The following is a 24,571-nucleotide window of genomic DNA, read 5'->3' as shown; positions in this document are numbered from 1 at the left end:
CTTGTGGTTTTACTGTTCTAAACCTAGCAGGTATACCAGACACAGAAGAAACATATTGAGATGTCCCTATGTGATGTCAATGCTGCAGTGCGCATGTTTGATTAGACTATATATGTCCAGTTCATCACGAATGGCTAAGGCAGGCAATGCAAGTTGTTGGAATGACATGCCCCAATGAAGCTGGCCAATTATAATCATTGTACATTTGATTGAATGCATTTGGCGTGAAGAAATATGGTCAACGCGTGTAAATAATGTGCAGATATTTCAGTCTTATTTTAACCCTTCCGCCATCAACCCATTTGTTACAGATATCTATTTTTTTAAGCAAAGGAGAACCCCCAGCTTTTGCAACACTGCCTCCAATTAACGTAATGATAGATCTTTAAGAAAATAAAAAGGATGGGAAGTAAGGGATGTGTGTTTTTTGTTACTGCATGTCCACGGTAGCTTTTGTGTTTCTTGATTGTAGTTTGAGAAATATGTAGTTCAATGCAACAGATGGACTCAAGTGATTTGTATCTCAAAGCTAGCAGACACTGGAAACCTCAAGTCCAGGCTCTCGGACGTTGTTTTGTTACCAAAGCTGATAAATATTGGGGGTGACTGCTGTGCAGGTTCAAGGGTGCTTTTAAAAGCTATTTGGGGAGTTTAAGATGTCTTTTCTAGTGGTTTCTTCTTCATCCTGAAGAGAGGCAGCTACAAATAATCTTCCAAGAGACCATTAGACCTCTGACTCCCTAAGAGGAGAATTACCCATCCTTCACTGCTCGTTGTAGGAGGAGAGAGAGCTTTATTTAGTATTGTCATATCTTGTGGAGCCTGCTTTTAGTATCTCTATGGTTTCTCCTCTGCGTCTTTCCCCCAAATGAAATGTAGTGCCTGATGTAAATGGTATGTAATTGATGCCGTTTCTTTGGCTACATTCTTGTTCTGTCACGTATGGGCCCCTGAACTCATGGACTTTGGGGGAAGAGACGCTAATCTTGCCCAGCCCAATTCCAATGTACAATATACCTCCTTACACCAGATTATCTTGCACCCCTTGATTTCCTGTACCTCAGTAATGACGTTACAAATAAAACATTGCGTAAAAGTCTCTATCACTAAGGAACTCTAACTTCACCCAACATGGGCCTACTCAAAATCAGTCTTCATTTGAAACTACCAACTACCTGTAGGTGCTTACAGTATGTATTAGCTGTTTTCTCTCTTGGTATAAACGTTTCTTATGCTGGAATTCACTAACCTCCCTACAGGTTATTACACCTGCCGTTGGTGAGGTTGGTGAACACCCCTCTTAGGGGTAGATCCTCAGACGTTCATTAAATCTTGGCATCTAGCATGACGTTACCTAAATAGGTAACGTCCGTTAGTTTCCCTGGGTTTAATGTTTATCCACAAAGCTAAATACATGCAAAAACAAAAATATAAATGAGTTCTCATTAGCGTAGGCTTAACGCCACATAAAGCTAGCACTGCCTTTCGTTAGCGTCAAATAACATGGCGCCATGTCTTACCTAAAGGTGGCGTTACTTCCATGTAGACCCTGAATAGGTGTTTAATTCAAGTTGAGGAAAAGAACAATACGATAGTTAAATCATACCCAACGATGGTCTTCCAGACCCTGCAAAAGAGCTACTGTATTTCAGGGTCTGGATGTCAGCAACGCCACCATTTTCTATGACCTAGCATTACATTAAATCCCTGCGTTTACTATAACGGAGCCCTGTGGATGTGTTTGTTAGAGGGAACGCCTCTTTCACATATACAAAAAGTGGGTATAGGCTGCATTCAAAATATATACATATATATTTGTATTATTATTATTTTCAGCAGGTGCTGGAAACATACATGGCTGTCCTGTGCTCACTAGCCATAGATATTTGTGAACCAAGGAATTTGTATCTAGAACACAATACTCTAGCACAATTTATGCTAGGAATGTAATTTACCGGAACATAGTGCAGGCAAAAAAAAAAAGAGACAGAGCGATAACGTTTCAGGGCAGCAGCCTTTTCGTCAGATCGCCCCCAGTGCGCAGCCGCTGTTGCATATCATTACAGCGAACGTCCGTTATAGTAACGCAAGGGCTTGTTACGGCTGAAAACAGCGCTTCACGCATAGTTACTGAGCTTTCAAGAACCCCATTAGCACTTAACGATACGTTAACGTATCGTTAAGTATTTAACGGATTGATGAGGATCTACCCCCCTAGTGGGTATTTCGATATACCCCCTGAAACAGCTGATCACAAGGTTGTCGGACGAAAACTCCAATTGACTGTTTCAGGCAATAAAGGTGTGATTCTCCGATTCCGAGTTTATCGAAACACCACCTTTAGCTTTTCTGTCTCTGTTTCTATGTAAATGTTCAACCTGGGGGGGGAAGAACAGTGGGAAGACAACATTTTAGGTCCTGAGGAAAGGTCCATATGGGACCTGAAACGCTGTCTTTCCTCTGTTCTTGGCTGTCACATTAAATGGAGAATTGCATTATGAACGTGTGAGTAGAGCTCCACTGTGTATCTCTGTCTTAGAGGAGACCTGTACTTTGAAGAAATTGTTTGTCTATGTTGTATTGGCTGCACAAGCCGGATTCTCCTCGCCTGAGGCTGTTTCCCCGCACTTTGGAACTGCCCTAAACACTGAAGCCACATTGGGAAATACACATTTAGACTCCACTTCCTACTGTGACTAATCACTTACTTACAACAACAAAAAAAACCTGGTGGATGGGCACAAGAACTTACAATGACCACAAAGTAATGAGTCTTTTGGGAAGGGTGAACCGTTGTACCATCCTCTAATATCAGTAAATGAAATGACTTGCATCTGCATTCCACACTGTCTACAGGTGTTACGTGGCAGAATAAATAGGGGGTACGCGCCCAAATCAGCTGGTTGTCGAAGGTCAAACTCATACATCCTGGTGGTGCGCCATTTTACTGGTTTGCATGTTACAGGTGGATATTTTACGTAGTGTTGAAAAATTAGTTTTGGATCACCCATATTTAGTAAGCAGTCTTCTACTATAAGTCACCTCCTGGCACTGGAAGACCCCTTACTTGACTTGAGTGGACTATAAGGTGTCTTTCAGCACCAGAAGGTGCCTCCAGGAAGAAAATTGCTTAATAAATATGACCCTAAATCTTTTTGCTGATAAAGGGGACAGCAATGCATGGTCTTGTAATGCCCTGATATCCCCTATGGCAGGAGTGGCCAACTCCAGTCATCAAGGGCCACAAGCAGGTCAGGTTATAAGGATATCCCTGCTTCAGCACAGGTGGCTCGGTAGTTGACTGAGCCACTAATTGAGCCACCCATGCTGAAGCAAGGATATCCTTAAAACTGGACCTGTTTTGCCCTTGAGGATTGGGGCAGGCCACTCCTCTATTATGGCCTCATGGTTTAGAGAGAAACCTTATTAATGCTGCCAGTACATTACTGAAGCACTGCAGGCCAGCCCTCCTAACACCACATTACCACTCAACCAAATCAAGGTCAATTCTTAATTAGGCGTACGTACATGGGTTTTTATTACTGACCAGATGTGTCTGGACAGATAACACAATATTTCACAGGTCACAGCTATAAATCCTCCTATTTAATTGTAGGCTCTCTCAGAACTACATCAGAGTTCACTGTCCACCAATTCCCTTGGGTAACGAGCCTCAGGCTGTTGTCATTGTAACCAACAATATCAGCAAGACATATTTCTCACTGGGATCTTTTTAAGGAAAATGATCTCATCCTAACGGGAGTCGTGGACGGGGGCAGAATTAATCAACGTGTTGGGGTTGGAGATTCACACAGAATCTTTGTAAAATTGAGTGTTAAAACTCCTCAAGGTGTAAAAAAAAAAAATAAGCATGAATACTTTGCTTACTTTGTTAGATTTTAATGCCATCTTATTTAGAGTTTACTTTATACCCTTGATCTTTTGGTTAGAATTTGGCAAAGGTTCTTGGTCAATTTGAGAAGGAAAAAATATGAATAGGTATTTAAACATTAAACACTGAAAGAATCACCAGCAATAACCAAAAATCATATACAAATATGTATTCTTATATGGCACATATTTTGTACAACATCTGTTTTTGTTTGTTTTTTTTTCATTTCCCAAAAGCACTGGCTTTCGCTTCTAGTGGTACTGTCTCCCACAATGCATCAGTCAAATGCTCTGCTTCCTGTAGTGAGCAGGTATCTTGAGGGAGCAGAACCATCCTTTGAAGTGCTGCTTGCAGCTGAGTTCGTTACTGACGGGTTCGTTTCGGCCGTTTCCGTACGTTAACAATTACTGCTGTTTCTGAACTCTCCGTTTTCTGTGATCTGCAATTTAGTTGGGTTTGTGGGTGAGATCCCATTACGTGTCTGCATGCTGTACCTCTCTTTCAGCTGAGTTAGGGCACTCATTAATCGGGCGTTGGCTGCATCCAGTGAGGCGATGCGCTTCTCCTAAAACAAGACACAAAATGGGATGTCAAGGGGTTACATTCACCAAATGATGCAAACTCTTAGTATGAGCCATTGTGATGTTTCTATAAAGGAGTCGGGGGTGAGCAGGCCAAGGCTTGAGGAAGTAAACTGATTGACAACCAGTCGGTATTTTCGAATCTCTACTACAAAGGTGTAGCACACAGGCGTTGAAGCCAATTTGTGTGTGTTATACCCACATACTACCCCTTTACTTTTGCGTATTGATACTTTATATTGGCGTGTATACTGGTACTGCTATTGGGCACCAGTCTTGCACTTAAACTCTTTATTTCATACGTTGTTTGGTGGGCAACAACAGTTGCTCCTTCATTTCTTACTCCGTTATATTTTATATTAGATTGGTGAGATTACACATAAGCCGCTGTGCTAACGTTGAGATTTGGTGTGGAAGTAACAGAATATAATATGGCACATTGGATAGCTTATTTCTTTGATCTCAAATACTTGTTAAAGTAGCAATCCAAGCAGGTGCATTTTAAAAAAAAAATATATAGAATTGAAGCAGGGGTCCCCATTGCTGAACCCCATTTATTTCAGCTCTGGGGACCTCCTGCTTTCGGAGATACTTACCTCTGAGGTAGGTGCCGGTAGCTGCTCTGGCTCATTAAGCAGGGATTTCAGGTTTGAAGCTCCCGCGTCACATGGGCCAATAGGAAGCCCTCACGGCTTCCCATTGGCTCCCAGGGTCCAAGATCTCTGAACAGAGGACACAGTGTGAGCCCTGGTAGCGGAGGAGAGCAGCTACCTGCACCTAATCCGCAGGTAAGTCTTTCCAGAAGCCTGGGGTCCCCGGTGCTGAAATTAACGGGGTTCAGCACCGGAAACCCCCTGCTTCAACTCTATACAGTAAATATATACAAATTCAGCCTGGGATTGCATCTTTAAGATGTATCCTTTTTAACTTACGGTGTGAGTATGTGTTACCGTGTAATATTTTGGGATCATTCAGTTGTCACTCATCTTACTGTGATGCAGACTGTTTTGTCCCCTTTTAAATACATTGTAATAATAATAAAAGATTTGCATTGAGAATCAATTTAATGAGACTATAGACAGTTTCCTTGCATCTCCAGGAGGAAAACCAACAATACCAGCGATGACGGAAAGTGTTTCGGAAATTGCCGCACAGACAACCCCCAAAAAACTTTCCCGATACAGTATTAGGAATCCACATTCGCTTTATCTAGCAGCAGGGAAGAGATAACTCAAACAAATGTCATTTCCTAATAGGAACATATTGTTCGCATAATTACAGAAATGTACAGTGAGAACGGTCTAAGAATTACAAAGCGGCATATTAAAATCTAAACTAGATCCATTAAATTGTTGTAGGGCACGTTGCTAGGTCTTGCCTGGGAAATCGGGAGGTGAACGGCGACTACGATTATGAATTATAATTAATTTTGGACAAGAAACAACGATAAGGTTTTTTATTTATTTTTATAATTTCATACTTATTAGGGACTTGGGATACATTCTCACCACACAAGCTGTTCAAACAAAGATAAGGGCTGTGTGCACTCGTGATATGCTATCTGTAAGTGGCCGTGGAGAATAATGTCTAGGTATTTTCAATAGCCATGTTAAAGCAGCCGCTCTGGCTCCGTTTTTCCGTCAACCTCCTTTAATTTGCCATCTCCCGGAGCAGGAGTATATTAGTCTTACTACCAGGAGGCTACAGGTTCAGCTGATGTATCACTGCATTCCTCTAAGCCAGTGATGGCCAACTGCAGTCCTCGAGAGCCACCAACAGGTCAGGTTTTAAGGATATCCCTGCTGCAGCACAGGTAGTTCAGTCAAAATGACGGTGCCACTGATTGCGCCATCTGTGCTGAAGCAGGGATATGCTTAAAACCTGACCTGTTGGTGGCTCTGGAGGACTAGAGTTGCCCACTCCTGCCACAGGGGATACCCACGCGTTGGAAGACCATGCTTTGCAGTCCTCTTTAGCAGCAAAGGGATTTAGGGGCATATTTATTAAGCCATTTGGGAAAATAAAAATGGCAGTTGATAAAATCATGCTGGTGAGCTAACAAATGATGGAAACCCACTAATGTTCCCCATATGTATTAGCTGCTTGAGAAGGTGGGGAACAAAGCAGTACATCTGAAGTACTAGAACATATAAATTATTAAGCAGATTGTTGCTTTAATTTGCAGCATTTAAAGCCAGTCCTGAGCTCTGTCAGAAGCTACATTGTATAAACTCTACTGAACATCTGAGCTAAAGCCCAGAATTACTGACATTTTTTAACCATTAACCCTTGTTGGGGGAAAAAAATAAAGGTTTCTGAAAAATATAGCAGATAACCAGAGTACTTATTTATCCCGTGCTGTGTTTTTATTTTGTTTCCATTTTCTCTTTGGATACCACATTAGAAGAATGGCATTTTTGTTATTTTCTATGAAGGAATGGGGGCAGTCGTTTTATTTCCCGCCCACGAAAATGTAAGAACTGGAACCCAATCTCTCTGGCGTGCGAGTCTCTGCACGGAGCATGAAAAAAGTCACTGCCAGGAACAAATGTGTGCAAAATTGAGTATCAAATCGTGCATATTCTGCCTAACAACACACAGGAAAATGACGACAAAGGAATTGTACACACAAAGGGATGGAGAATGTGTTCTGCATGGAGATGGCATTTTGCACAACAGTTGTATCGATGTAATGCTTTGCAAGCCATTGTCATGGCCAGCATAACAATCAAACTCAAATGAAAAAGACCAACAGAAAAACTATATAATTCAGCTATTTAAAACAGAAGTAACATTATGATACAAATCTGGGTTATGACCACTAGGCATAAATATAATCCCAAAGAAAAATGATTTCCTTGCAACAGAAAGCTTGCAGTCTATTCATGCTCATGTATGTATTATTTCACCATTGGCGATGACAAAATGGAATAGCGCTTTGTACGACCTGAAAATTATTCATTATAATGTTGGACATGGAAAAAAAATCTGCATGAATGTTTTCATCTTTAAATCACCAATATATATTTTTATTGCTGAAGATATTTCTTGTCGACTGGCTTCTCTTGTTAAATCTCACACGGCGTGTAGAGTATAATACGGGAAAGCGTTTGGCTGTCAGACAAAGACGAGGAAACCACCAGGGACAGGAGAAAGTAATAGGTTCTCTGATTTCGTCAAACCCTCAAAGGATTTAGAAGAAAAAAAAAACCAACAACAACATTGACACGACCCTGTCTAGCAAGGATCTTTCAACTATTTATGGCTTCCCCCCCTCCCCCCCCCCCCCCATTTTTATGGAACCAGCCCATTTCTGTCAGTACTGAGAAATAAGGTTAAGGACCACATAGATAAAATTGAACAACCACATTAAGTGTATGAGTCATGAGCAACTCAATGTCAGGTACTGTAACAGAACGGAGAGATGACAGAATTGAGTCAATGAATTGCAGGAAGGGCCTATTAAATCCCTAATTACTAACAATCCATTATACATATTTATGAAGCAATGGATTGGATTTCACCGTAACTCTTTTGCATTAGGTGTTGAGGTACATTTTAGTGTGCAAGGCTTCCTATATATGTCACCATAAGGGACACCATTTTTTTGTTTAGCTTGTGTTGACAATCTGACCTTCTTTAACTTAGGATCCTGGGTAGATTTTGAGATTTTTGTTCTTTTAGAAACAGGCATATTGCCAAGTGGGATTGGGGTTTTTAAGAAATCGGATGATGAGATTTTACCTTAAATGTGCATTTTTGGACCCATGGCAAAGTGTTAAAGATGAAGACTTAATGATTAGTCTTCCATGTGGATTTACAAAAGTACTACATAAACAAATAATTGGCCGTGGCAATAATCTTTACAGTGCCGGGGGCCGGTGGCAATCTGGCACTACTGGGCCACATGACGGCAACTGGCGCACAGATATGGGAAACTGAAGTGAAGGGTTTCGATGAGGGCTGGCAGTGCCATTGGACCAATCAGCCTGATCACTCACCCGCTAGAAAACGTTGTACGTCATGAAGAGCCACTGGGCCAGGACCCATGCCGTACCAGCTACGTCATTAGGGCATTGTAATGCAAAATATGCTCCAAACCTGTGCATCAATGATTTTCTGTTTGGAGTCCACGGCGGCCTGCATTTCAGCATGGTCCTTCTTCAGTTCTTCTTCAACAGACATCAATCTGCAATTTGGAAGCAGGCCCGGTTACGGATTTCATGATATCAATATTAACCAATATTTTAGGTCTCTGCTGCGTCCTCCTGCATATCCTATTGTCTTTGGATGGAGACAATCAATGATGTGTGGCACCTCCTAATGCTTAACCCTTCTGCTGCCAAAGCAATGCGATGCCAGACCCTCTGGCAGTAAAAGGGCAAAGATTGCGACAACAACAAAACACTATTATAAAGTCTGTGTCAATAATTATTGTCTGGTTTATGATTGCAGTGTGAGCTACTACTTTATTTTTCTACTTTACATGATATATAAAATAACACCTACAGAATGTAATCAATTCTGCTAGGCTAACATTTTTAGGACAACTGGTCAAACTGGGCCAGGAGATAACCAATGAAGTCTTAATGATACAAATCAATACTGTTAAAATGCAAAAAAAATTTCTGTCCAGAACCCCCAAATTGCCATAGATTTGTTTCCTGGGAAGTTTACATCTCTGTGCGATGTGTTGCTAAAAGGGAAGAAAACGCGCCATCAACTGTATAATCTTCTATAATATGTGTTCAATCAATGCCCGTACAGACTGACAAAATGGCGTGCAGTCTGAAATAAAACTGGCAGTTGGTAAAATATGATGGATTGCTCTCCTATAAGCAGCTTTCAGATCAAGAAAATAATCTCACTGGCAATAAAATGTTATTCTCATAGGAATTGAGAGGGGAGGGGGGAGGGGGAGGGGAGAGGGAGTGAGAAGAGAGAGATCCATTTATTAACAATTTGGGCTGCTGGAAATTTCAGATGCTTTAAAAGCTGTGTTCCATAGATAATTAATAACCATGCTGTTTTCATTTCCATCTAAAAGGGAGCGGTGGTGAAACGGTGAAGAACAAGATGGGGAACTTACCCTAAGGGCATTCTTGTATCTTATACTATATTAGTGAAAGCACTGTATGTTTGCCTGCCTGGATGTCCGGTGTCCCTAGGGGAAATCTCATTGGTCCCTTGGCCCGCCCGCCCCCGCACACCTCTCATTGGCCTGAGGCGGAGTGACGGGCCAAAGGACACACAGGGACACACACACACACACAGGGACACACACACACAGGGAACACAGGGAACACAGGGACACACACACAGGGACACACACACACACACACACACACACACAGGGGGCGACACACACACACACACACACAGTGACAGACACACACACACACACACACACACACACACACACACACACACACACACAGGACACACACACACAGTGACAGACACACACACAGTCACACACACACACTCACACACACACAGTGACAGACACACACACAGTGACACACACACACACACTCACACACACACACACACACACACTGTTACATACATTAGCGGGGCTCACAGTGTTAGCAGCACCCGCGCGCACCTCCTCCTCTCCCCGTGTCTCCCGCGCTTTCACCCCGACCCCCCCTCCCCCGGCGCCGCTACAGTCAGCGGGACACACACACTATTATTACCCCTTCAGCGCCCCCCCCCCCCACCCAGTGTCAGCGGCCGTGCGAGACCCCCCTCTATATCTCCCACCTCTCCCCCCCCCCCCACACATATACATGCCCCCCCCTCCCCGGCGCTACAACTCACCCCTCCCCGGCGGGGGAACAGCCAGTGGCCAGGCAGGCTGCCTCGCGGCGCCGAGTACCCAAGATGGCGGCGCCCGGGACACAGCGGGGGAGCCGGCCACAACACGCTGCCTCCCGCCTCAGATCCACGTGGGACCTGCCGGATGGGTGAGTGAGCGGCCTTCACCTCCCCTCCACCCCCCCTCCCCTCCAGTGTCAGTGTCTCCCCGATACCCCCCCCCCCCGGCGCCGCTACAGTCAGCGGGGGAGCGAGCGAGCGCCCGGGACACAGCGGGAGAGCGGCCACAACACACTGCCTCCCGCCTCAGATCCACTTCTCCCTTCCCACCACCCCTTCACCCTCCCCCATCTTACCTCCCCCCCTTACCTCCCCCTCCACACCCCCATCCCATCCACCTCCCCTCCACCCCCCCACCCCCCCCCACCCACCCCTTCCCAAACCTCACCCCCCCCTTCACCCTCCCTTCCCACCCCCCCCCCTTCACCTCCCTTCCACTCCCCCCCTTCAACCTCCATCCACCTCCCCTCCACCCCCCCCCCCCCCTCAACCTCCCCTTCACCCTCCCTCCACTCCACCCCCCCCTTCACCTCCCTCACCACCCCCCCCTCACCTCCCCTCCACCCCACCCCCCCCCTCTCCACCGCCCTCACCCCCCCTCCACCCCCCCCCTTCCACCTCCCTCCCCCCCCCTTTCACCTTCCCCTCTACCCCCCCCCCTTCACCACCCTCCTCCACCCCCTTTCCCACCGCCTCCCCCCCTTCCCCCCGCCTCCCCCCCCTTCCCACCGCCTCCCCCCCCTTCCCACTGCCTCCCCCCCTGTCCCACGCCTCCCCTCCCCGCCTCCCCTTCCCACCGCCTCCCCCCCCCCCTTCCCTCCACCTTCCCACCGCCTCCCCCCCCTTCCCACCGCCCCCCCTTCCCACCGCCTCCCCTTCCCCCCCTTCCCACCGCCTCCCCCCCCCCTTCCCACCGCCTCCCAGCCCCCCTTCCCACCGCCTCCCCCCCCCCCTTCCCACCGCCTCCCCCCCCCCTTCCCACCCCTCCCACCCCCCCTTTCCCACCGCCTCCCACCCCCCTCTTCCCACCGCCCTCCCACCCCCCCTTCCCACCGCCTCCCACCCCCCCCCTTCCCACCGCCTCCCCCCCCCCTTCCCACCGCCCCTTCCCACCGCCTCCCCCCCCTTCCCACCGCCTCCCCCCCCCTTCCACCGCCTCCCCCCCCCCCTTCCACCGCCTCCCCCCCCCTCCCACCGCCTCCCACCACCTTCCCACCGCCTGTTTATTTACAATAAACCATTTTTATACAACATCGTATTACATTTTCTTCCATCTTTCTTTTCAATATTATTATCCAACCTTTACAACAAACAGTCACCTATTGTTCACGATTTATAAATAATACTACCTATTACGCATTTACATCCCGGGCAACGCCGGGTCTCTCAGCTAGTATAAATATATAATGTATTCACTTATGTAACTATGTATTTGTAACCATATATTTGTCATCATAACTCTATGCCCAGGACATACTTGAAAAAGAGAGGTAACTCAATGTATTACTTCCTGGTAACACATTTAATAAATAAATACATTTAGGTTTATTTTATTTATTTATCAAATGTTTTACCAGGAAGTAATACATTGAGAGTTACCTCTCGTTTTCAAGTATGTTCATATCATGTGTTGTATGACACTGCAAGCCAATGGGTAAATATAGTGGTGTTCTGTTTGGTTAGTATTTTCGGGCGTCTCTCTCTGACTTTATCATGATATCTGTAATAATAGAAATATTGGATTAGGAGATTATAAAGATGTGGCTAAAGGAGATGTGAGCCATTCTGCTTTAAAGCAGCAATACTACTTTCCAACTTGTCTTTTCCTTCTTATTTTTATATGTTAAGCATGTTACAAAGTATATTTTTACCTAATTATGCTCCATACTTCCTATCATTTTCTGGGATTATTTCAAACCGTAAAAATGATAAAAACTCAAGAGATAAACAGGTGATATTCGAGGTAAACCCACAATACTGTACAAAAAAAGAAATAGAAATGGATCACGTTTTAGTCATTCTATCGTTTTCACACCGGGTTGGAATGTGACCCCGTGACCCCGAGAGGCAACGCTGTGCGACTTCCTAAAATGGGAAAGTGAGAAGCTGATTTATTTTGTTCTGGTCACTTTTGTTACCTATTATTATTTTTTAACAACATATAACCAATTTAAAAATGATGAAATAGATGAAAGCGCTCTCTTTGTAACGTGATACTTGTCCGTGTATAAATATATCAATCTGGTGCCGTTTTCTGTACCAGTTATATGTCTAGAGCTGTTACCCGCAGCTGAGATACTTTGGTTAAAGTAGCAAAACAGTGAAATCTTATTTTATATATATATATAAATATAAATAAATCAGTTCTGTAGTATTAGATAATAGTGACTGTTTTAAAAAAAAAAAAAATTTTTTAATTCAACTCCATGCAATTTTTAATGAGTTTTAATATAGGTCTCTTTTTATTTCTATAGCAGGTTTTAGCCACCTCCCAAGCAGTGCAAGATCTTTGCAACGTTTTCCTGTTTGTGACAATTTGTTGCCAATGTTCCCAGCAGTTTGAGCTGTAAACTGTAACAAGTCAATGTTACCTTAGTAATATCAGAATACATTGTAGTCGCTGAGTTACACTGACTGAAGGATTGACTGAAACTGAAAGGCAGCCAATATGCTAGGCACACAGTCAGGATTTTGACAGAATTATAACAGGAGCACCAAACGATTGCCAGCTTGGGTAAGAATGTAGAATTAGACATTGCCACACGCTTATACAAATAGTAAGAAAAAAAGTGGGAAAGTAGTATTGCTGCTTAAAAAAACAAACAAAATAAACAACCTTTTGTTCAATTTATTGAGCGTTCCAGTTAAAATGACCATTTGCCAACATTAAGCAACACTGCTCCTGTTATCGCTGTACCTGCTTATAATGCCTTTCATTTGCATCTCCTTGTCCTCCTGCTGTCTCCGCAGCCGCTCCTCGCTTTCCTCCAGCCTGGCTTGGTATTCCAGTAGTATCTTTTGGGTTTGCTCATCCTGGTTTTTGCAGCGGTTTTCATAGTCTTCTAGTTTCTTGTTTGAGAGCCGCAGCTTGTCCTGGAGCACCATGATCTCCTGTTGGTACTGTAGGCAAAACATTTGACAAAATCAGACTGTTACCATCTTGATTAACCTGAGTACTGAACCCTTGTGCAGCCAGAGGTCAATGCATTGCCCAGCAATACACTGCAGGGCGCCTCTCCTAACGGGGTTACCCATGGAGGTCTACAATGCAACGTCAGCACAATGCATTTGGTGACTACATCCAGCAACTAAGGTTGTAGGTGTACGTTAATAATTCCTTATGTACATTTTACCCTCTTATTTATTGTTCCACCCTACCAACACCAGGGATCTCCAGGAGTTCTCCCATTCAGGACATCTTGACCTCGGATATCCCATCCTTTCCAGGAAAATAAAAATAGCTGCTAGAAAGCCAAAGAACACTCCAGTCAAGTGACCGGCACTAGCGTGAGCGGTTTAATTAATTTGGTCTGTTGCTGTCACCTCACTGCAATCATTGACCATGCCCAATCAACCGCAGGATACTTGGACTTTATTGTCTTACTTTATCATTTCTAATACCACAATGATGCTCTGTTTGTCTTTGGCCTGCTACTCTGTTAAGAACGAATGGTATTATCTCCAAACAGGTATTATTGGCCAACTCTTATGGCAAATCTACCGTCATATTTTTTATTTAAAGCAAGTCTACCAATAATGTTCCCTACTGTATATACAGACAACCAATATATGAGAAGTACAGCATACAGCAATAAATAACTCACTAATAACAATGACAACCCAATTTCCTCCAGACTTGTGTTTAGCATCAAACTGATGAAAAAGGCTACTAAAAAGGACATGCCAGGAGCGTGCGCGCACGGCGCGATCACACCCATTAAAGCCTATGCAAACATCGACAGTGCACACGTGCGCGTCGGGAAGAGCGATGCTAGAGACAATTTTTTTTTTACTAAGCCGTGCAATGGCCGGGTCACGTGTGTGGTTCAGCCAATGAGGGCGAACCGCTCACGTGATGTCACGGGCACGCCCCCAAATTAGAATTAATGCTGATCTTGGTCGCGTCTCCTCCAGATCCCACAAGTCGTCTCTGCGGCAGGCGCGGCGTCACGCGCACCGCCGGGTGCGCGCTCCTAGCATGTCCGCAGCCTAACGCATCTACACTGTGTACGTTCTAAATTATTTTGCTTATACGACTAACGCTCATTAGAAAAATATTGAAACACATGTTTTCAGAAGACAGGCATATTGATTATCCAGGTACTTTTCTAGCAAGTCGCAAAAAGTCAAAACCACACTGGGGCCTGTGTACTAAACCTCGCAAACTGTTTTAATTGACGTAAAATTGTCGCACAGAAATCCAATGTTAAATTGCGCTTGTGTGCGCGCCTACTATACGTACTATCCTGATGTTTCTCAATCTGCTTCATCAGCGTGAAAAATGTGTTTTCCCATCTTCTGGACACACAGAGATGGATTGCGCGAAACAGAAAAAGTACTAAAAACACAATATTTCTGTGAACCAAAGAAAAGTAGAAAGTGCGTCAAAATCACCCGCCAAGTTTAACTTTGCGTCAACGCTAAAAAGTCTGTTAGTGTTGGTGCAGGATTATCTTTATTTTTTAATTGGAACTAGTGTTGGTAAATACTAATTATTAGCGTTATATTATTTATATTAGCCATGCTGTGAAAATAATACTTTTTGTTAACCAACATAGTGAAAAATCTGTGTTGCGCTTCATACATTTTGGGTTCATACATAGAAACCTCATTCTGTTTTATTTGTATCCAAGCGACATGTTTATAAATCCTGTATCCTGTACATACATCGTACATACAGTATTACGCAGGTTTGTACATCTTTTTAGCACTCACATTTTTACACACACATTGCTTTTTAGAACAGGACTAGAGTCCAGACTAGTGTTTTACACAAAAAAGCCCTGTATTCAAATCCAGTAACATAACATATGTTGAAATGGACATTATTCTAATAGTTAAAACCTCAAGTTGTGTTTGTTTGTTTTTTGTTTTTTACTGGAAACTTTGTTTCTCCCTAATGTGGTAATTGTTTAATACCTTGTATATTGCTTACTTTGTAAACCATGTGAGAAAAAGATGTGTAGAGAGAAAGCATATTCTTCCAAGACACTTGCAATCAATATACATTTGAACACTACTGTAATTCAGTTATATTTAGAAATACTTCTTGCCTGGGAATGGGGTTTGGCTAAACACACTAATGATGAGTGAAAGTTTGTGTTTGTGTGTGTGTGTGTGTGTGTATATATATATACACACACACACACACACACACACACACACACCCCCACCTGCCTTACCAGCATCTCCTTAGAGAAATTAAAGCTGAAAGTGGCTACCAAATGCAAGCCTTTATTATTATACCATATATTGATGTATTGTGTAGTCTGTCTCCATTGCCCTCTTAACCACAGCAACAAACAACAGAAAACTCCTTTTCACAGAGGGGTGTTTCAAAGCGGATATGAGCAGCTACTATTTTGGCAAATCCCAAATAATAATTTGAAGTCGTCATTCTCTCGGAATGAGCTTTAGCTGGTGAGAAGTGTGCAGTCAGAATCCTGATTGCTCCCACCTGGAAGTGAACGTACTGTAAGATAATGAAAACAAGTAATGCTCCTCAGAGGAACAAGCTTTCAAAGGAAGTCTCTATGATTACATTTTGCTCTTTAAAAGCAGCAGTCCAAGCGACGTGTTTTTTTGTAGGATTGAAGCAGAGGGTCTCCGGAGCTGAACCGCGTTGATTTCATCTCCGGTGACCCCATGCTTCCCAAAATACTTACCTCCGTAGAGGGTGCTGGTAGCGGCTCCAGCTGGGCTAGTTGGGGATATCGAAATGGTGGCTTAAATGCCCCACAGGCCAATAGGAAGCCATGACATCATCTTTCGTTTCTTCCTATTGGCCCTCGTGACCTGGTGCTTTAAACTGCAGAGATACCGGAATCCCTTACAGAGGTAAGTATCTCGGGAAGCAGGGGTTCCCGGCGCTGAAATCAACGCAGTTCAGCTCCAGAGACCCTCTGCTCCAAACTGATTTTTTAATTTTTTTAAAATAAATAAAAATGTAAATGCTGCTTTATGGCCCAGATCCACAACGCTCCGTGGCATCAAGTCTCAAAATGGACATTCTGTTCTCTGATATTAAGGTGTATCCTCAAAGCGAATTATACGCAAAAACATCCATACGTCTTATTAGCACACTTGTAGGTTTATAGAGCATGATATGGCAGCCTAACGTTGCGTTATCTTCCAATAATGTGACATTAAGTATGTCTTGGTGATATTCTGATCCAGACCCTGAAATAGGTCTTTAACTGAGGAGGAGAGGGAAATAACGCTATTAGTTACATAATGCCAACTGTGGTGTTATACTCATCCAGACTCTGCAAAAGCCCCGGGGTTTGGATGTAACAACGTTTAGGTGTGTCCTAACAAACGCAATGTTAAGTCCCTACGTCAGCCTTAATGGACACATGCTTATGGCATATCCACTTCTCACTGATGCCCGTTATAATTGATCTGGGCTCTTTAAGAGAGAAACCAGGCTTATCGTTATGTTATTTTCCTTTGAAGAAACACTGTTAGTGTTAACATCACATTAAGTGACTTAACGGAGCTTTCTGCAGCTGGGCCTCAGTAGAAAGCAAGCTTTATTTCTATTTATTTCAATGAATGTCAATTTAGGAGACAATTATAGAAGGTACCAATTCCAGTGGTCACTATGGAATCCTAATTCAATAGGTATATTTTCGGTATATTACTATATACAGATATACAGTATTTTTATATAATTTTTTTTTATTTGAGTACTGTATGTGTATATATACAGTATATATGTATTGATCCCGCATGATTAGGGACATGGGGCGCATAAGCAACTTAAAACCTTATTTATCAACAATATTCAAACAATATTTAGGGACAAAAGGCCATATTTACTAAGCAGTGATATTTCAGAAGACTCCCTCCAATGCTGAAACATCCCCTGTGTCTCATTCAGTGGCATAAGCCCCAAGGTGTCTTCTGGGACTGGTCAGGGGGTTATGGAATAGTACCTCTTAATAAATATAGACAACATTAGCTATGCATGAGACCTGTATGTAACCTTGAAAGTGAGATACTTATGTGCAATTTTTATTGCAATGATTCATTATAAATGAAGCAAAATAAAGATTTTCACGTATTTCCTCCGTATTGTATCCACTACAAACCACAAGACAAAGCTTTGCACATATAGCACTATAGCCCTATTTCTGCAATTACTGTCCTCGAAGGGGCTTTATTATTATAAGTGCAGACACGGACAATCAGGCCCTTTTTGTCCAAAAAGGATCAGCTCACGGTGTGATTCAGTAATAAACTGCAAAAAAAAAAACACCCCCAAATTTTTATCACCAGTGTTATGCAGAATAGATGTTGATTTGACAGGGGATTTTAGCTTGAGAGATGCCTTTCACGTGGCTAATTCTTGACCCCCTTAAATTGCAAACACTGAAAATGAAAAACGTGTGTACCTTGGAGTTTTAGGGAAAGATATAGAGCCGTTACAGTAAAAATGGAGTAGGAATCACAGTAATAAGTTTTTTCATTAAATTACAGAAGTAAACCAAATTAATAACAAATCAGAGGTAACTTAGATCATCGGCCTGAAATACACTTGCAATGAGTGGCCCGCCAATAATAGTCAGGTTCCATTTAAACCCACTTGTTCGAACTGCAAAGGGGCATTATTGGAGAATGCTTGGAGAGAAAAACTAAATAACGACTGTCCTCCCAGATTAGCAGCTCGAGCAGATGATAGATCTGAAGTTCTGCGGCCTGAAAGCTGCCAGTCAGTTATTGTCCACAGGATGTTTCTACAGGTATGTGGAGTAGGAAAAGAAAAGGGGATATAGAGTAGAGGCAACTCTTATTCGAACAAAAACCAGTGGCAATTCCCCAAAAAAACCAGGAAACACCGAGGTACATTCTGAATACATGCCTTAAACTTTCCTTAAACTAGCCCCAGCATTTCTGCATTGATTAATGGCCTATCAGATTAACAGCGGGGGTCCCTGGCAGTCCCATTCAAACTGAATGGGACTGCCAGGGATCCCTGCTGTGTTAATCCTATGGGCCGTTAGTCAATGCAGAAATACCTTAAACGTGCCTCAAACTAGCCCAGAACATACCCAGCACATACCCAGAATGTAACCCGGCTAGTTTACAGCAAATGTTAGAATAAACGTTGCCTCTACTGTATTCACTGGCAATTACTTTTTTCCTCTATTTGATGTATTTACAGTTTACTTAGTGGGGGGGGGGGCTTCAAATGTTTTCCCACAGAGCAGCTTAGTCATTGAATAACACTGACAACACAGCTCACTGTGTATTTGCTGCAGGCATACAGTCTGCCCCAGTTATCTCTCCGTGCCCTCCGTGTAGCACGCCAATCCAGCAGTGCCATGTCGCCAGAGGATGGCGGTACTATGAGACCTCCTCGAATGTATTCAAATTTTTTTTTAATGAGGTGCTTGTGCTGAGATTTGCCCGGCTGGAAATCTTTTCGGAAGGAGTTACCCTTTTGTGTCTCATGATAAGAGCAGCTTAACCAGCAGTAGGCTTTTTACCCAAGGCATGCAACATTCACAACCCATGCCCCTCCGTGCGTTGTGATCCCATCTCGCGGTTATCACAACGTTAGGAGAGGAGCCTCTGGTGCTGCATTCGTTTCCACGATCATAAATAATGGATAAGGTAGCTGACTCTTTTATTTTTATTTTTTTATCTGTCAATTATAACAAGTTGAAACACAACTGTATGAGAAAAAAAAAAGTAATACCACAGTCTAAATGCATGAAGCACAATTCAAACAAAGGGAAAGAATGTGTTAGAGGTCACTCTAAAAAAATGTGTTTGGGATATTCTTTTTGCTATAATAAAAGACAGGGAGAGGTTCTTATGAAAACAGATCACTTCTATGTAAATTTATTTAAAGGGGGTGAAAAGTCTACAACAAAAAGTAGATTGTTGATCAGTGTTAGGGCAACTGAATAGCTCCTTTAAAGCAGCAGTCCAAGCGGCCTTTTTTTTTTAAATTGTTGCCCTTTTTTAATTAGTGCATCAATACAATCCACACAATGATCAGTAATTAGCTAAGTTGCTGATGGATCCGTTCTCCTGTGATCGATCAGCGAAGATTCGGTTCAGGGGTTCACTAAATGGCTGTCGGTGCAGCAGAAGAGGACAAAAGATGCAAAGTTCTGTGGGGAAGATCACGTGACCAGGTAGTCACTAGATACAATGGTATCAACTGCTAGAGAGAGGCCTTGGCTCAAAAAGGGGTGTGCCAGTCTGTTTCAGACGAGGAGGGGGATGTAACTTTGTAAATGGTTCCTATGGAAACAAAAATGCTTGGAACATAATACATAAAAATGTCATTCAGTTGTTTAAAAAAAAATATGCTACAAGTAATTTCGTTTTTTTTTTGTTTTTTTTTTAATGAAACGTAGGATATTGTTTTGACTGCAGCTTTAAAGGTTCATATTTTTATAACTCTTACCTCAAACAAACAGATGCTTTTTAGAGCGATGTTTTCCGTGCAAGGACTGTGAAACAAAATTCCCCATTTCTTCTTTGAAATAACTTTAACGCCCTTCATAATACTAACCCATAAAAATAGAGGGGTGTGGGAAGGAGGGTAAGGATATATTGTATATACCGTACATGCTATTCATGTTATGGATTCTGATGTGTATTATTCATGGAGGAAATACCCATTGGGGTAGTGATGAAATCAAACCCTGCAAGGGCTCAAGAACGGTCTCCCTATAGAATGCTTGTTCCATCCCATTCACGTTTACCTTTTCTGCTTGGCTGAGCTCTTCCTTAATCCTGAGTTTATCCCTGTTCTTGGACTCTGGGTCAATGCATTCATCTTCTAACAAGTGCATGTTCATATTCAAAAGCCAAGCAGCTGTGCGGTCCAGGACATTGGGGTTCACAGGTGAGGGGGCCTAAAACGAAACATACAACCATAACAAAAGAAAAGAATGAAAAAAAAAACTGGTAACAAAAAAAAAAAAATGGATATGAGATTAATTGCCATGTCTACAGATGTTCCCTTCCATGGAAAGGGTTGTCTTGTATTTAAAACAGAAATCCGAAACAGTAGATGAATCCAGTGGGAGCTTCTAGAACTCATATTGGCAGGTTGGAGATACAGCCTCAATGGGCGTACTTTGCCAAGCTTCAGTAGAACTATCCACTCTGCACCTACAGTAAGTAACAGTGGCCAAGTAACAGTGGCCAAGTAACAGTGGCCATGTAGTTGCTGTCTATAATCTACAGAGAAATCCATTGGTAAATATGGGTGCAGGATTGAAACCCAAAAACAGAGTAGAACCTAATTAAGAACTTGGACCAGTAGAATTGAGAGAATATTTCCGTGCACTCAGTTAATATGGTATAGGTTAAAAAGGGATGAATATTAATAAAATATGCATAGATGGTTGTATAACAAAAATAACAACAACAAAAATGGATGCGGTAACTGAATGATAATCTTTCATTCTCCTAAATGAGCTCTCTGGGGAAATTTATCCTTGAATTTAAAAAAATGCATAATTTGCAAGTACTGTAACTGCAGAAAGGGTTTTATGCAGCAGGAAAGGACGTAAGAAAGACACTGTACAGAATGTGCTTAAAATATTCATATATTTGGAATATCTTTAGTGCAAAGTGAAATACAAGCACAGCCCAAATGGGGAAAATAATATAAAATATTTGAAGCAGCTGATCTGCCTTCTTTAACTTCCAGTGCATTTAAGGGATGTTTTCTGTGATCTTATAATAGTACGTGCTGTAAAATAATCTTCTGAGATTATTGTGGGGTTGCACGCTAGAAGCCAATCCACAAATCCCAATGTTTTGTTTGGATGGAGTGGGAATATACTGTAAAAAGATGCAAAATCTAGAGCACTTCACGAGTATGGCAAGAAGGCCGTATAATCACCAGATTGGCAATGCTTTAAAAATAAACAGGTAGATTTTAGATTACGGGTTTTAAATCTTTCCTCATTATGGACCACTTTAATATAAGTACCACTTGAATTAACTGGCTCTGATCATCAATATATTTCTATCAATATTGAATCATTCATGGACGAAATGCCATGTATGCAGTTGACTTGATTTATACAGTTACCTCTGAGGTCAATTATTCTAATTCCCCCAAAGCTCTTTCTGTGAGAAAACTAAGCAAAACCCCCAGCCCCCTCCCCAGTGTCCCATGTTGGTATTGTGTGGTACCCACACCACTAGTCAGTCAACTGAACAGATACCCCATAATCCAGGAGTGGCCAACTCTCATCAATGACCATCAACAGGTCAAGGTTTAAGGATATCCCTGCTTCAGCACTGTGGGCTCAGTCAGTGGCTCTGTCATTGACTGAGCCACCTGTGCTGAAGCAGGGATATCCTTAAAACCTGACCCATTAGTGGCCCTTGATGAAAGAGTTGGCCACCCCTGCCCTAGTCACCGACTGGTTTGATCCAAGTTAGAAGGAATTGGCAGTCGTGGTTAAGAGCTGAAGTGCGGAGCAGCGAAGAACATTCTGTGGAAAGTCATTCCCAAAAGTTCAAATGGCTTTAACGGACATGTAGCGCGCACTTCAGTGTTTTACTACAGTTTGCTGAATTTCATCGAGTGAGTAACCCCAAACATAAATTGCTGTTTTAAGTGGGAGAAGTTAGAATCACGCGTTTTAGATCCCAGGGCTGTCGGACAAGTTACTTGACCTCATAAAACATTGAGCACCAAAAATTAGATTGTTAGTTCTTTGGGGCAAGAACCAATTGTGCATTCAAATTGGCATGTTCAGTGTTGGATACACTATAGCACTATATATAAGAAATATATTGTGTTCTTCTATCTTGCATGCCGCATGCCATTTTTGTTCTCCTAATTTCTGTTTTTCCTTATTTTCTCTCTGTAAAGGCACTGGCTCTCCCATTCCCTAGCATCGCTCATTTGAATAGCACATTTAATACTTTTCGGATTCTTATGCATGCTGCTGTTAAACAATTCTGATCACGTGCTGTCGGGGAAAGAGGCAGAATTGATTTTTATATCAATATTTGAAGTATTATTAATGCTACTACAAATTCATTACAGATAAAGAGAACGTTTTCCTGTGCAGTGTGTAATGCATGGGCTACATGACATTGAATGACCCTTAGACACGGCAATAGTCTGCACTTCTGAAAATATTTCTCCCTGAGCTACAGTAAACCACCGGTAGAGAATTCTGTAAAGGGTACACATGGAGTAAAACACCCTCCCTTAATCCCTCCTTACACGGTGTTTCCTTAACTCTGCTTCAGCCGACTGCAGGGCCCACAACATAACCATATGTACGTGTTGAAATTCTGGTAGAGTGGGCAAAAAAATGGGGCATTTCAAGACGTCACTAATAAGCTCTTGGTTGGAATATAGGGAATAATGAACTGATACACAGAAACTGACTCAACGGCAAGTCGTGATACAGTATCAATATTTACTTATTTGTATCCAGGCGTTCAAAGACTTGTTAACCAACAGTATATGAATTTATTTTCACTACAATGAAAAACAGAACGTACATTAACTTCGGTATGATTGTCTGCACTGGGAATTATATACTGTAGCTACCTGGATATTATTTCCTATCAACTTATCTATCTACTGCAGGGGTTCTCAACGTCAGTCCTGAAGACACCCCTTTCCCCCCCAACAGCGCAGGATTTCAGGATGTCCCAGCTTCAGCACATAGCTTTGACACTACCAGTCTTTGACTGAGCCACCTGTGCTGAAGCAAGCTCTTCAACTGAGCCACTGATTGCGCCACCTGTGCTGAACTGTTTGGGGGGTGCATGAGGACAGGGAGTCGAGATATTTCCATTATATAATCAACATATGCCCCCCTCACACATGTAGGAGTCGTCTTACTGTACATTAAGTGTGTAGCAAAGAGGATAGAACAATCATGTTACTACTGCTGAATGAACCATTTACATGCGTGTCCATTTATTCTTGGGGTTGTACATAGTAATAATCTAGATCCAAAAACATATTTTCATTTAATCCACACTAAATTGGCAGAATGTAGGAAAAATACCATTTTCAAGATGGATATAGATTTATGTGCAACCAGAATATGATATAATTTATTGTGATCTTCAACCAGTTTTCATAACACCAAGACCAGTATGTTGTGGGTTCAGAAGCATTGCTGGAGTTGCACAGTTAATCTCCAATTCCAGCTACTAATGTTAAACATATCCCAAGAAAAGGAGGTCCCATTTATTTTACTCTTTCCCATTATACGCGCCGACGCTATTCTTTTCATTGTCTCAATGCATTCTCTTGTATCTTCCACGTGCTTGATTTTTGAGCCTTGTCATTACATCCATAATGAAGTAATGTTGGACAACATCAGTGTGTACATTGTACCTGCAAAGTGTTAACTCCTGGATCATTCATGCTATTTATGCTAAACAGTCATTACGGTGCGATGACCTAAAACGGCTACTCAAAACCTCATCTAAAAGGTCAGTTGATAAATCCATGGGGTTTAAGCTCTTAGGTGAAGTCAAGGTCTCTAAAAGGTTTCTCTGAACTGCACTTATAGAAGCCAAGAGGATACATTGTAGCACTTTGTACAAAGCTACACACAATGGTACATTTATGATTGAAACATATGAAGAATACACACGGATAAGAAAAGATATGCATGCAGAACTTGTTACCAGGAGATAATGCTGTAATAAAAGGCTAGGCAAGGGAAATCGCTTTTTCCATTTAGCTTGGTAGAATTGCCTTTAAACCCCATTCATTCATTAACAGGTGGCCAGATGCTTTGCAAAACCCTGTCTTCAAAATTAGTATTGATTACTACAGTACACATGCTGGTACATGGTACATTTGCTAATGTCAACACTTGCAGAGTTATTACTCATAAATCAATATCTGTAAACAAAAGGCCTACATTATGATTGATAGCCTTTGATAGAAAACCTTGATGAAGTGCAGCATGCACCAAACATATTAGCCTGCTACTATCCTATTAATCCTGGCAGGATTGTGTTTGCAAAGTGG

General features: G+C 42.4%; 1 protein-coding gene across 10 annotated transcripts in view; it reads right to left on the bottom strand.

Moving 5' to 3' along the window:
• Positions 1–4,046: 4,046 nt before the first annotated feature.
• Positions 4,047–24,571, bottom strand: part of DAB2IP (DAB2 interacting protein) — a 613,541-nt gene continuing 593,016 nt past the window's right edge. For 9 of the 10 annotated variants that reach the window (XM_075578970.1, XM_075578968.1, XM_075578972.1 and 6 more), the window contains 4 exons: positions 20,298–20,450; positions 13,271–13,473; positions 8,575–8,662; positions 4,047–4,457 (listed from right to left, as the gene is read on the bottom strand). In XM_075578970.1, coding sequence (XP_075435085.1) covers positions 4,290–4,457; positions 8,575–8,662; positions 13,271–13,473; positions 20,298–20,450 — 612 coding nt within the window. In that variant the 3' untranslated portion in view covers positions 4,047–4,289. The remainder of the gene's footprint in view (positions 4,458–8,574; positions 8,663–13,270; positions 13,474–20,297; positions 20,451–24,571) is intronic. The other variant, XM_075578971.1, reaches the window with a different exon arrangement.

Source organism: Ascaphus truei, chromosome 21 (genome assembly GCF_040206685.1).
Source record: "Ascaphus truei isolate aAscTru1 chromosome 21, aAscTru1.hap1, whole genome shotgun sequence".
NCBI lineage: Eukaryota > Metazoa > Chordata > Amphibia > Anura > Ascaphidae > Ascaphus > Ascaphus truei.
Note: the sequence above shows the minus strand (reverse complement) of the source record. Positions and strands in the feature narration are given on the sequence as shown.